The sequence below is a fragment of the Penaeus chinensis genome, chromosome 35 (genome assembly GCF_019202785.1).
Source record: "Penaeus chinensis breed Huanghai No. 1 chromosome 35, ASM1920278v2, whole genome shotgun sequence".
Lineage (NCBI taxonomy): Eukaryota > Metazoa > Arthropoda > Malacostraca > Decapoda > Penaeidae > Penaeus > Penaeus chinensis.
The window spans coordinates 37,386,808-37,399,224 of NC_061853.1; the positions used below are offsets into that span (position 1 = coordinate 37,386,808).

General features: G+C 40.5%; 1 protein-coding gene across 1 annotated transcript in view; it reads right to left on the reverse strand.

The window, feature by feature from the left end:
• Positions 1 to 29: 29 nt before the first annotated feature.
• LOC125044162 (mediator of RNA polymerase II transcription subunit 15-like) overlaps positions 30 to 12,417 on the reverse strand; it is a 14,959-nt gene continuing 2,571 nt past the window's right edge. The window contains exons 2-14 of the mRNA XM_047640614.1: positions 10,695 to 10,771; positions 4,149 to 4,452; positions 3,752 to 4,027; positions 3,379 to 3,592; positions 3,168 to 3,244; positions 2,676 to 2,819; positions 2,400 to 2,549; positions 2,046 to 2,345; positions 1,759 to 1,927; positions 1,077 to 1,661; positions 812 to 985; positions 598 to 759; positions 30 to 344 (exon numbers count right to left, since the gene is read on the reverse strand). Of these exons, the coding sequence (XP_047496570.1) occupies positions 30 to 344; positions 598 to 759; positions 812 to 985; positions 1,077 to 1,661; positions 1,759 to 1,927; positions 2,046 to 2,345; positions 2,400 to 2,549; positions 2,676 to 2,819; positions 3,168 to 3,244; positions 3,379 to 3,592; positions 3,752 to 4,027; positions 4,149 to 4,452; positions 10,695 to 10,771 (2,947 nt within the window). The remainder of the gene's footprint in view (positions 345 to 597; positions 760 to 811; positions 986 to 1,076; positions 1,662 to 1,758; positions 1,928 to 2,045; positions 2,346 to 2,399; positions 2,550 to 2,675; positions 2,820 to 3,167; positions 3,245 to 3,378; positions 3,593 to 3,751; positions 4,028 to 4,148; positions 4,453 to 10,694; positions 10,772 to 12,417) is intronic.

Sequence of the window (12,417 nt, forward strand, 5' to 3'; positions counted from 1 at the left end):
CTAGGTTGCTTCTGCTGTTTGCTTTATGCCTATTGCTTGCATGCTGGTTGTTGCTGTGTTGGCTTCTGCTGAGTTGGATTCTGCTGGTGCTTCTGCTGTTTGCTGCTTCTGCTCTGTTGACTTCTGCTGTTGCTTTTGCTGTTGTGGTGATTTGCTTCTGCTGGTTGCTTCTGCCTTATTGCTTCTGATGGTGCTTCTGCTGTTTTTGGCTTCTGTTGCTTCTGTGTGGGTGCCTTCTGCTTGGTTTGCTTTTTTTTGCTTTTTTGTGGTGCTTTTGCTGGTTTGCTTTCTGATTTGTTGCTTCTGTTCTGATGATTGCTTTGCTGTTGCTTTTGCTGTTGTTGCTTCTCGGTCGGTTTTGAACTGTGTGCTTCTTACTGGGTGCTTTGCTGTTGCTTTGCTGTTGTTTGCTTTCTGCTCGTTGCATTGATTATGCTTCTTGCTGGTTGCTTCTGCTGTTGCTTCTGTGGGTTTTGCTTCTGCTGGTGCTTCTGCATGTCTGTTGCTTTTGCTGTTGGGCTTCTGCTGTTGCTTCTGCTGTTGTTCTAGCTGGTGCTTTTGCTATTGCTTCTGTGGGGCTTCTGCTGTTTGGCTTACTGGCCTGGTGCTTCTGCTGGGGAGTAGCTTCTGCGGTTGCTTCTGCTGGTGCTTCTGCTGGTGGCTTCTGCTATTGTTCTGCTGGTGCTTCTGTGGTGCTTCTGCTGATTGCTTCTGCTGGTGCTTCTGCTGTTGCTTTCTGCTGTTGTTGCTGCTGAGCTTCTGCTATTGCTTATGCTGGTGCTTCTGCTGTTGTTCTGCGGTTGCTTTATACTATTGCTTCTTGCTGGTGGCTTTGCGGTTGCTCTGCTGGTGCTTCTGCTATGGCTTCTGCTGGTGCTTCTGCTGGTGCTTCTGCTGTTGTTTGCTGGTGCTTCTGCGGGTGCTTCTCTGGTTGCTTTGGGGTTGCTTTTTTGCTTTGCTTCTGTGTTGCTTCTGGGGTGCTTTGCTGGTTTTTGTTTGTTGCTTTTTTGCTTTTGTTCCCTGCGGGTTGCTTTGCTTTGCTTCTGCTGGTGCTTTGCTTTTGCTTTTTTTCTTGCGGGTTTTGTTTGCGGGTGTTCTGCTCGGGGGCCTTTGCTTTTGCTTCGGGTTGTTGGGGCTTCTGCTTTGCTTCTGCTGGTGTTCTGCTGTGCTTCTGCTGTTCTTTGCTGTTGCTTCTGCTTTTGTTTCTGGGGTTGTTTGCTTTGTTCTGGGGTTGTTTGTGTTGCTTCTGCTTTGTTTTTTGGGGTTGTTCTGTTTGCTTCTGCGGGTTGCTTCCCCTTTGTTCTGCTGGTGTTTTTGCTGGTGCTTCTGGGTTGCTTCTGCGGGTTGCTTCTGTTTTTTTGTTTGTTTTTGCCCTTTTTTTGTGGTGCTTTGCGGGTTGCTTTCGGGGCTTTTGCTTCTGCTGGTGGGGGCGGGTTTTGCTTTGCTTCTGTGGTGCTTCTGCGGGTTGCTTCTGTGTTGCTTCTGGGGTTGTTTTCTGTTTGTTGCTTCTGCTTTTGGTTCTGTTTGGTGCTTTGCTGTTGCTTTGCTGGTGCTTTGCTGGTGACTTTTTTGTTTTGGTTTGGGCTTCTTGCTGTTTGCTTCGGGCTGTTGCTTTTTTTAGGGCTTTGCTGGTGTTTTTGCTTTTGCTTCTGCTGGTGCTTCTGCGGGTGTTCGGGGTTTTTTTGGTTTTGCTTCTGCGGGTTGCTTTTTTTTGCTGTTGTTCTGCTGGTTTGCTTTTTTTTTTTGGGTTTTGGGTGCTTTGCTTTTCTTCTGCTGGTGCTTCTGTGGGGGGCTTTTGCTTTTGTTTTTCTGCTGGTGCTTCTCTGTTGCTTCTGTTTCTTCTGCTGTTGCTTTGTTATTGCTTCTGCTGGTGCTTCTGTGTTGCTTCTGCTGGTGTTTTCTTTGCTTGCGGGTTCCCTTTGTGTTGCTTTTTCGGGGTTTTGCTTTGCTATTGCTTCTGTGGTGCTTCTGGGGTTGTTTGCTGTTGTTCTGCTGGTGCTCTGCTGGTGCTCTGCTGTTGCTTCTGCTGGTGCTTCTGCTGGTGCTTCTGCTGTTGCTTCTGCTGTGCTTTGTGGTGCTTCTGGCTGTTGCTTTGCTGTTGCTTCTGCTGTAGCTTCTGCTGTTGCTTCTGCTGTTGCCTTCTGCGGTTGCTTCTGGTATTGCTTCTGCTGTGCTTTGCTGTGTCTTCTGCTGGTGCTTCTGCTGGTGCTTTGCTGTTGTTCTGCTGTTGCTTCTGTGGTGCTTCTGCTATTGCATCTGCTGGTGCTTCTGGCTGTATGCTTCTGCTGTTGCTTTCTGCTGTTGCTTCTGCTGTTGCTCTGCTGGTTGCTTCTGCTATTGTTCTGCTGTTGCTTTCTGCTGTTGCTTCTGTATTGCTTATGCTGGTGCTTCTCTATTGCTTCTGCTGTGCTTCTGCTATTGGCTTCTGCTGGTGCTTCTGCTGGTGCTTCTGCTGGTGCTTCTGCTGTTGCTTTCTGCTGTTGCTTCTGCTGTAGCTTCTGCTATTGCTTCTGTGGTGCTTCTGCTGTTGCTCTCTGCTGGTGCTTCTGCTATTGCTTTGTGGTGCTTCTGATGGTGGGCTTATGCTGGTGCTTTCTGTGGTGCTTTATGCTGTTGCTTCTGCTGTTTGCTTTGCTGTGCTTCTGCTGTTGCTTCTGCTATTGCTCTGCTGGTGCTTCTGCTGTTGCTTCTGCTGGTGCTTCTGCTGTGCTTCTGTGGTGCTTCTGTCTTGCTTCTGCTGGTGCTTTTGTGTTGCTTTCTGCTGTTGATTCTTGCTATTGTTTGCTGGTTGCTTCTGCTGTTGCTTCTGCTGGAGCTTTCTGCTGGTGCTTCTGCTGGTGCTATATGCTGTTGCTTCTGTGTTGCTTCTGTGGTGCTTCTGCTGTTGCTTTGCTGGTGCTTCTGCTATTGCTTCTGTGGATTGCTTCTGCTGGTGCTTCTGCTGTTGCTTCTGCTGGTGCTTTGCTGGTGCTTCTGCTGTTGCTTTGCTGTTGCTTCTGTGGTTGCTTCTGCTGTTGCTTCTGCTGTTGCTTCTTGCTGTTGCTTCTGTTATTGCTTATGCTGGTGCTTCTGCTGTTGCTTCTGCTGGTGCTTTGCTGGTTCTTCTGCTGTTGCTTCTGTGTTGCTTTGCTGTTGCTTCTGCTATTGCTTCTGCTGGTGCTTCTGGCTGTTGCTTCTGCTGTTGCTTCTGCTGTTGCTTCTGCTGTTGCTTTTGCTGTTGGCTTTGCTGTTGCTGTTGCTTCTGCTGGTGGATTCTGCTGGTGCTTCTGCTGTTGCTTCTGCTGTTGTACTGCTGTTGCTTTGTGGTGCTTCTGCTATTGTTCTGCTGTTGCTTCTGTATTGCTTCTGCTGGTGCTACTGCTGTTGATTCTGATTTGCTTTGCTGGTTGCTTTGCTATTGATTTGCTGGTGCTTCTGCTGTTGCTTCTGCTGTTGTTCTGCTATTGCTTTGCTGGTGCTTCTGTGGTGCTTCTTGCTGTTGCTTCTAGCTGTTGCTTTCTGTGTTGCTTCTGCTGGTGCTTTTGCTATTGCTTTTGGTGCTTGGCTGTGTTCTGCTGGTGACATCTGCTGGTGCTTCCTGCTTGTGCTTCTGCTGTTGCATTCTGCTATTGCTTCTGTGGTGCTTCTGCTGTTGCTTCTCTGGTGCTTGCTGTTGCTTCTGCTGTTGCTTCTGCTGTTGCTTCTGCTGTTGCTTCTGCTATTTGCTTCTGCTGGTGCTTCTGCTGTTGCTTTGCTGGTGCTTCTGCTGTGCTTTTGCTGTTGCTTCTGTGGTGTTCTGTGTTGCTTCTGCTGTTGCTTATGCTGGTGCTTATGCTGTTGCTTTGCCTGGTGCTTTGCTATTGCTTCTGCTGGTGCTTCTGCTGTAGCTTCTGTGGAGCTTCTGCTGTTGCTTTGCTGGTGCTTTCTGCTGTTGCTCTGTGGTGCTTTGCTGTTGCTTTGCTGGATGCTTTGCTGTTGCTTTCTGTGGTGCTTTGCTGTTTGCTTCTGATATTGATTTTCTGCTGGTGCTTCTGCTGTCTGCTTCTTGCTGGTGCTTCTGCTTGGTTGCTTCTGCTGTTCTTATGTGTTTCTTTCTGCTGGTGCTTCTGCTGTTGCTTCTGCTGTTGCTTTCGGCTGTTGCTTCTGCTGTTGCTTCTGTGGTGCTTTGCTGTTGCTTCTGCTGGGTGCTTTGATGGTGCTTCTGCTGTTGCTTTGCTGGTGCTTTGTGGTGCTTCTGCTGTTGCTTCTGCTGGTGTTCTTGTGGTGCTTCTGATGTTGATTTGGCTGTTGCTTCTGCTGTTGCTTTGCTTGGTGCTTCTGGCTGGTGCTTCTGCTGTTGCTTCTGCTGGGGTTTTGCTGGTGCTTCTTGCTGTTGCTCATGCTGGCATCTGCTGTTGCTTTTCTGCTGTGGTTCTGCTGTTGCTTCTGTATAGCTTCTGCTGTTGTTCTGCTGGTGCTTCTGCTGTTCTTCTGCTGTTGCTTCTGCGGGTGCTTCTGCTGTTGCTTATGCTGGTGTTCTGCTGGTTGCTTCTGTGGTGCTTCTGCTGTTGCTTCTGCGGTTGCTTCTGCTGTTTGCACCTTGCTTTTGGGGATCCTCTTCTTATATTATATTATTTTTATTCTTTTTCTTTTGAGATTATCGAGATTTAAGGGAAATCGGTGGATGAGGGCAGTAAATAAATGTAATGAAATTCGCTGTTCCAAGTTTTTTAGTTTTTTTTTTGTAAGGAAAGTTAGGCGAAGAGATGAAGGTTCTCTCCTTTTTTATATTTTAAATTCATCAGAAAATATCTGTTTTGCGAGAGAGAGCGAGAGAGAAAAGGAGAGAGAGAGAGAAGGTGAGGAGAGCGAAAGTGAAGGACGAGAGAGAAGTAGAGAGACAAGTGAGAGAGAGAGAAAGTGGAGAAAGGAAAGAGAGAGAGAAAGTAAGAGAGAAGTGAGAGAGAGAGAAAATGAGAGAAAGAGAAAGTGAGAAAGTGGATGAAGAGAGAGAGAGAGAGAGAGAGAGAGAGAGAGAGATGGAGAGAGGTTTGAGAGAGGGGAGAGGAGAGATAGAGAGAGAGGGGAGAGGAGAGAGAGAGAGAGAGGGGAGAGGAGAGATAGAGAGAGAGAGGCGAGTGAGGTGGGGATGATAGAAAGAGAGTGTGAGAGAGAGAGAGGAGAGAGAGAGAGAGAGAGAGGAGGATGCGTTGAGAGAGAATGAGAGAGCAGTAGATGAGAGCGCTTTTGCGGAGTAGAGAGAGACGAGAAGGGGGAGAGAGAGATGAGTAGAAGAGATGAGAGAGAATGGAGAGAGGAGATGAGAATCGAAGCAGAGAGATGAGAGAGAGAGAGAAGAGAGAGAGAAGATGAGACGAGAGACCTTGAGAATGAGAGCTTGGATCTTACTCGAAGAAATGAGAGGAGTGAGAGAGAGAGAGAGAGAGAGAGAGAGGGAAGGAGGAAAAAAGGGGGAGGGAGGGAGGGAGGGACGAGAGAGAGAGAGAGAGAGAGAAGAGAGAGATCCGAAGATGAGAGACAGAGAGAGTATGAGAGGGAGAGAGAGGGAGATTGAGAGAGAAGGAGAGAGAGAGAGAGAAAGAAGGAGGGGGGGATGAGAGAGAGAGAGAGGGGGGATGAGAGAGAGAGAGAGAAAATGAGATGAGAGAGAGGAGAGAGGAGAGAGAAGATGAGAGATGAGAGAGAAAGAGGGGAGGACAGAGAGAGAGGAGAGTGAGAGAGAGAGCTGAGAGAGATGAGAGAGAACTATATGTTTTGCGAGAGGTGACGACGAGAGAGAAAGGAAAGCATATATATACAAATATATATTATAACATATATATAAATATATATATACATTATATACGATATATATATATATGTTATTTTTTTTTTTATTATTATTATTATTTTTTGATTTTTTTAACAGCCATTCATTCCACAGTTAGGTCATAGGTTTCTCTCTCAGTTCACTCATTGAGAGGGTTTTTTATTTTTTCGTTGAACTTGGTTCTGACGATTATTGGATTCGTGATTTTTTGTTTGTTAAAATATTAATGTGGCGTGCCACCATTACCTGATTGGATTGGCCTTCCTAAATCAACCGCCGTTCAGCGCTAACATTGTTGCCACGCGGTGACTTCACCTACGACACTGCGTTTGACTTTCCTGAAGGCGATATGTCGGTTCTCGTTTTACGCCCCGCTGCGACGGGGAATTGAATCAGGGTCACGAGGGGCGGAGTCCAGTGCTTAACCCACTGATCATCGCAGCAAGCGTCTATGAGTGTGTGTTTGTGGTGGGTGTTAGGTGGGGGGGGATGATATATATTAACACACACCAGGCACCCGTGCGCGTGTGTATCAATATACAATGGATTAGAAATAAAAAGCGTAATGAAATAAAGACAGAAAAAAAATAATGATATTGGAAAACTTTAACAGTCCGAAATATTACGAATGCCGATATGTTCCTAGTTGCTGTTCAAGGATGTTATAAATTTGATGAGATATAGAATGCTGGTAAATTCAAAACTATGTACTTGGATTACAAAAAATGCAAGAATGCAATATAAAACGCTATATAATATAATGATCAAATAAGGACATTAGGCAGAGTAACGTATTTCATATTTTCACTTTTCACTATCACATACCAGTTAGGATTACCGTTAATGGACAAAGATATCGTTGATAATAATAACAATAATTATCACAATAATTGATATATAATCGATGTGCCCACTGTATAGATTAGTTATCCACAATAAGAACGCTTTACTATTTCTTTCTTGTTTTGTCGTCAAATTAGGTCGTTTTGCGGTTATGGCTTGGGGAGTGTTATAACTTCTATCTTACTTTCAAGTTACGTTATTTTGTATTGTAATAACAACGAGATGCAGATCCTAAACTTCCATGGCTATCGTCGTGATTAGCATATCTATTGTTGAAACTAGTACTGCTGTTTAGTTCGGCTACAGGATCGACTACAAAAACACTACAAATGCGAGATTAACAAACAATAATACGGCCCATTGATAAATCAACACTCATGACTTTGACTGGAAAAATCCCTTCGAAATCACGTTTCCAACACGCAAATTAAACAATGTATTTTGGTTATACAAACTACAGGAGAATGATAGGCGAAGGGTAGTTTCAGAACCTTGATGTGTTTTTAGAGAGATGAGAGAGGAGAGAGAGAGAGAGGAGAGAGTGAAAATGAGTCTAATTCTTATATGTCTAAAGGAATTCTACTTTTTTTTTTTTTTTTACTTGAGAAGGGATCTCTGAACAGTGCAATACAATATTAGGCTTGGTTTGGTTTCGATAGTATCTTCGTTAGTAATACGTCATCGAAAACGGTCAAATGTTCTCTTGTACGTTAAAAAATATTTATTCTCGTGTTACTTATGTCTATTTTTGACGCAGGTGGACGAGGTTAAATTTATTTATTCATTAATTCTTTTATCAATTTGTTTACTATTTTTGTTTATCTGTTACTCCAAAGCATTACTTTTTTCGAAAGTGCCTCACAAACGGCTTCCTCACTCCCACGGGAATAATCACTCCCTTTGGAACCAGCGTGCTTTGGAATATTCTATTTGGTAGGATTGCTAGCCCGAGCCACTTGTTATTTTTTTGTGAATGTCGGTTAATGTGTTTTGATATAATCAGTTTTGTTATTGGATTTCTTTAGTACCATTTTAAAATTGTTTATGTAGATAATGTATTATTCCCACCACCCCACTCACACACACACACACACACACACACCACCAACACACACACTACCCACACACACCACACACACGTGCACAACACACCAACACACACACACACAAACACACACACACACAACACACACACCCACACCACACATCGCAGCAGTCTTATGTACTATATAAACATACAAATATGTGTGTGTATATATACGTGTGTGTATGTGTGTTGTGAAATGTGTATTTATACTTAACAATAAAACGTGTTTTCTCCGTGACAATACAATAGAATGTTCGTCAGGATATTACATCCGTAGTTTCGTGCGCTACAAACAATCCGTAACTATTTACTTTTCAATAGATCTGTGATTTGTAACGCCATTGTATAGTGTGTGTGGCGGTGAGGATAACGTTTATAATTAGGCATAATGGAAGACCAGAATTACAGTTGACGATTTGGAGTTAAATGATTTATGCCTTAACAAACTGTTAAAATAACGGTTGTAAATGCATAGATAGTTCAACTGTGAATGATTTTAACACTGTCCTTTCCTTCTAACTGGGTGTAACTCAGCCTCCAAATTATTATTTCCCTCGAACATAGTTTCATAATTATGCTAATCGATGAGTCGCCATGTTTGATTAAGGTAGCCCTTAGTGTCAGTTACTTATTTTATGATAAAAAGGAATTGATGTTAAACCAGTAACATCTGTAATGATTATAATGATATGAAAATGAGAATTAAAATTGTTTTTATGCAAGGTTGATTTGGATATTGCAAGTAGAATGAGTTTGACGATAATGGTACCTTTACTGCTGACAATTGTGAACATCATTTACAAGGATTGTATGATAGCAATATCTAATGGTACTCTTAACGATGTACTGACAGTGTTTAAAAATTAAAATAGTAATGGCATTGTAAAGATGATAATGTAATGAAAATAAAATGTGTTAATAAGCTGAAAATGAATTTCTAAAGAGAAGTCATCTGTTAAACTAACCTTTATATATATATGTTTTAATAATATACGTACCAGTGGTCCTAATGATTGTTCTCACGAGAGGCAAAATGGTTTCAAATAATCGAAGAACAAAAAAGGTAGTTTTTTTAGACATTGCGTTATCATCGTCCTAGATCGACATCATGAACTTTTTTACAGACTTAAAAGGGATAACTTTAAATTCTCTTCCAATATTCTGGTCTTTCGTGTTAATTTTAGTGGTAATGGTGATAAATATTATGATAATAATTCTGATAATCAAAAGACAACAGAACAAAATTATTTTTTAACATAATCAATTAAAAGTTATGTTTCACGTTAGGATATAACCAACAACACATTACTGCAACATTGACAAAGTATCAATAGTGCTTAAAAGTCGAAACAAAATTCCAGGTTTCTTATGCGGTCACATCTATCAATACGAGACGACCCCCCCCCCCAACCCTGAACCTCTTCGCGGAAGGAAGAAAGCTTCATGACTCACCGACGCTTTTATTCTTATTATTGGCTGTCTGTATGCATTGCTATGTTAGGTAATGTGGTTTTTTAATTAATTTATTTTGTTAATAGATTTCCTTGTTCAGTTTAAAATTCTTATGTATATACATGTATATATTTACACACACACACCACACACACACACATATATATTATAATATATATTTGTGTGTGTGTGTGTGTATGGCGTGTGTGTGTGTATGTTGTCGTGCGATTTAAACTTTGTGTGTGCATGTGGTGTGTGTGTGCGTGCGTGCGAGTATGTGTGTGTGTGTGTGTGTGTTTGTAATTTGTGTATTTATATAGATGTATATATTACGTTGTATATGTATATATTATATGCAGTATGTATATGTATATGTAAACATATTATATTATATATTTTATAATGTGATAGACTGCATACAACCACACACAAAACCACAAACACCACACACAAAACACAACACACACACCCACCACAGTTTTCTCCTCAGGTCGCCACAATCGGAACAATCCACCTCATGTTTGGCTTGTTTACGGCCGAATGCATCCTGTCGCTCTGAGGTGCACTGCTTGTGCTTGTCTAGTGCCTAGGGTTACCTTTAGGCAGCCGCCGAGGTGAAATTCTTGTCCAGGGGAACAGCGCGCCGGCGGTGACTGCACTCTCGAGCTTTCTATATGTGTGTGTGTGTGAAATATACACATATTAGACATGTGTATTATATACAATACAACACACACACACACATACATTTATATACACCAAACACAACAAACCATATATATTATATCATATATTTACTATATTATAATATATATACGTAACACATATAACACCATATTTATACATACATATATACATACAACACACACACATCATATAATATATATGAGTGTGTGTGTGTGTATGTATGATATATACGAAACTATATATTACATATCCATATATATTAATTATATATAATATACATTTAGTATTATATATGTATATTATGTATATATAATATATATATGTGTACATATATAATGTAATATATACAGGTATTACATATATATATATATATATATATATTATATTTATATATATTAAAACCGTTTACAAGGCCCCCCCATCTCCGTATGAGTACATGGTATAACCACAAAACATATATATATTATATATATTATATATTTATATTTAATATATATATTTATATGTAGTGTGTTTGTGTGTGTCTGTGTGTCTTATATTGTGGTGTGTGTGTTGTGTTGTGGGTTGTGTAAAATAAATAGATCAATATATTATATATTTTATACTTTTAGATGTGTGTGTGTGTGTGTGTGTATTTTTATATATTATATTTATATATATATATATATATATTATTTGTTCTGTGTTTTCGGGTGGCTTATGTTTTGTTTTTATATATATGGGATAAATTTTTCGGGTTGTTTTATATAAAATATATATATATGCCCTTTTTTTTTATATGGGTGTATTCTAAAGTATTCTAAATTTTTTTTTTAAACTCGTTTTTAAATTTCTAACCGCAAAGGGGCCCCCCAGGGGCCCGGGGCCCGCCGTCAGTCGCAGCCGACGGAGGAGGACGGGCGGCGGCACAACACCTGGGGGAGGGGGGAACCACGAGGGAAAACCCGGGGGCTCCGGCGGCGCCCCCTTCGCCCCATCAATAGGGCCCCCCGGGGCCCCCGATTCCCGTCGGGGGGGGCCTTTCCCTCGGGGGGATCGGTTGTGTTGCGTGGTGTTTTTTTTAAGGATTATAAAATTTTTATGTTTATATACATTTAACGTTTTAAAATAAATATATATATGGGATGTAAATATAAAATGTATATACCCTGCATATACATAAATATACATATATAGTTTTTTAAAAGATTTTTATATAAAAAGGGGAATATGTATATATAAATGTTTTGTTTAAAATATATGTATGTGTGTTTTTTATGCTTTTTGATTTATGTTTTTATTTTGTATGTTTGGGGTGTGGTTTTGTCTTTCGTGGTGTGGGTGTGTGTGGGTGTGTGTTTTGTGTAAAATTTCGGGGTGTGGGGTTTGTATTAATTTTATATATGCGTATTACAGTTTGTGTATTTTTATATGTATATATGTTTAAATTTGTGTTTATAGTATTTATGTATATTTGAAGAATTTACTACAAAACACACCCTTAATGTACTAATATAAAAAAACCCCAAAATACAGGCCCCGGGGGGGGCCCATCTTGCGATACTGCTTTTTTATTTTTGGGCGATTTGTCCCTTTTCGCCGTGGATGGGCTCGAGCAGTACATACAAAAGATAATATATAAAACCCGGGAAAAAAATTATCTTCATACATCATAATATAATTATGTATAAAATTTACACCTAAATATTTAAAAATAATATATATATATATATATATATATAAACCCACACAAAAACAATATTTTATTTTATAATATTTTATTTTTATTTATATATTTTTAAAAATATACATATATATAAAATTTAAAATATATATTTCAAAATTATATATATATCTGTACAAATATTTATATAAACACACACAAACACACAACAACACACACACCACACACAACCCCACACACACCACACACCACAAAACCCTAAACACACAGAGCGTATATACAATTTACATATAATTTATGTATATTTTTAAACTACTTAGAAACTCGGAAACCCCTTTCCGCAGTCATTTTTGGGGATTGCCGTCACGTTCTACGCCTCATCCAAAAGAAATTTTGATTAGTTGTGTATTTGGGTAATACCCTAGATAGGGGCCCATACTCTTTTTTTTGAGACATAATCCTAATTTTTTTTGTATTTTTTTATTATTGTTTTTGTTTGGTTTTTTCTCTTCGGGGCATGTGCAAACGTTTTGATGCCCTGGCGCGTGCGTTTATTCCCTAGCAGCTCGCCCCCCCGGGGGAATCAGTGTCGATTTTGGGGGGCGAGGAGGGTTGTCGCTCTCTCTTTTTGGGCAGCGGATTTTTTCCATTTCGGTTTGGAAAAGGGAAGGAAAGATTCCTTTTTTGTTTCGTCTTTTTTGTTTGTGTCATTTGGAATGAATTGTGAAGGGGTTTGAAATGAAATTATTCCTTTTTAACGTGGGACTGTAACATGACAAGTTTTAATGGGGGATGTCATATCAAAAAGAATGGTTCCCTATGTGCGTCATTTTAGTCTCCGCCCCTGTCAGTGATGACGTGACATAAGTTACCCTTTTGGGGACTTACCCTTTTGGG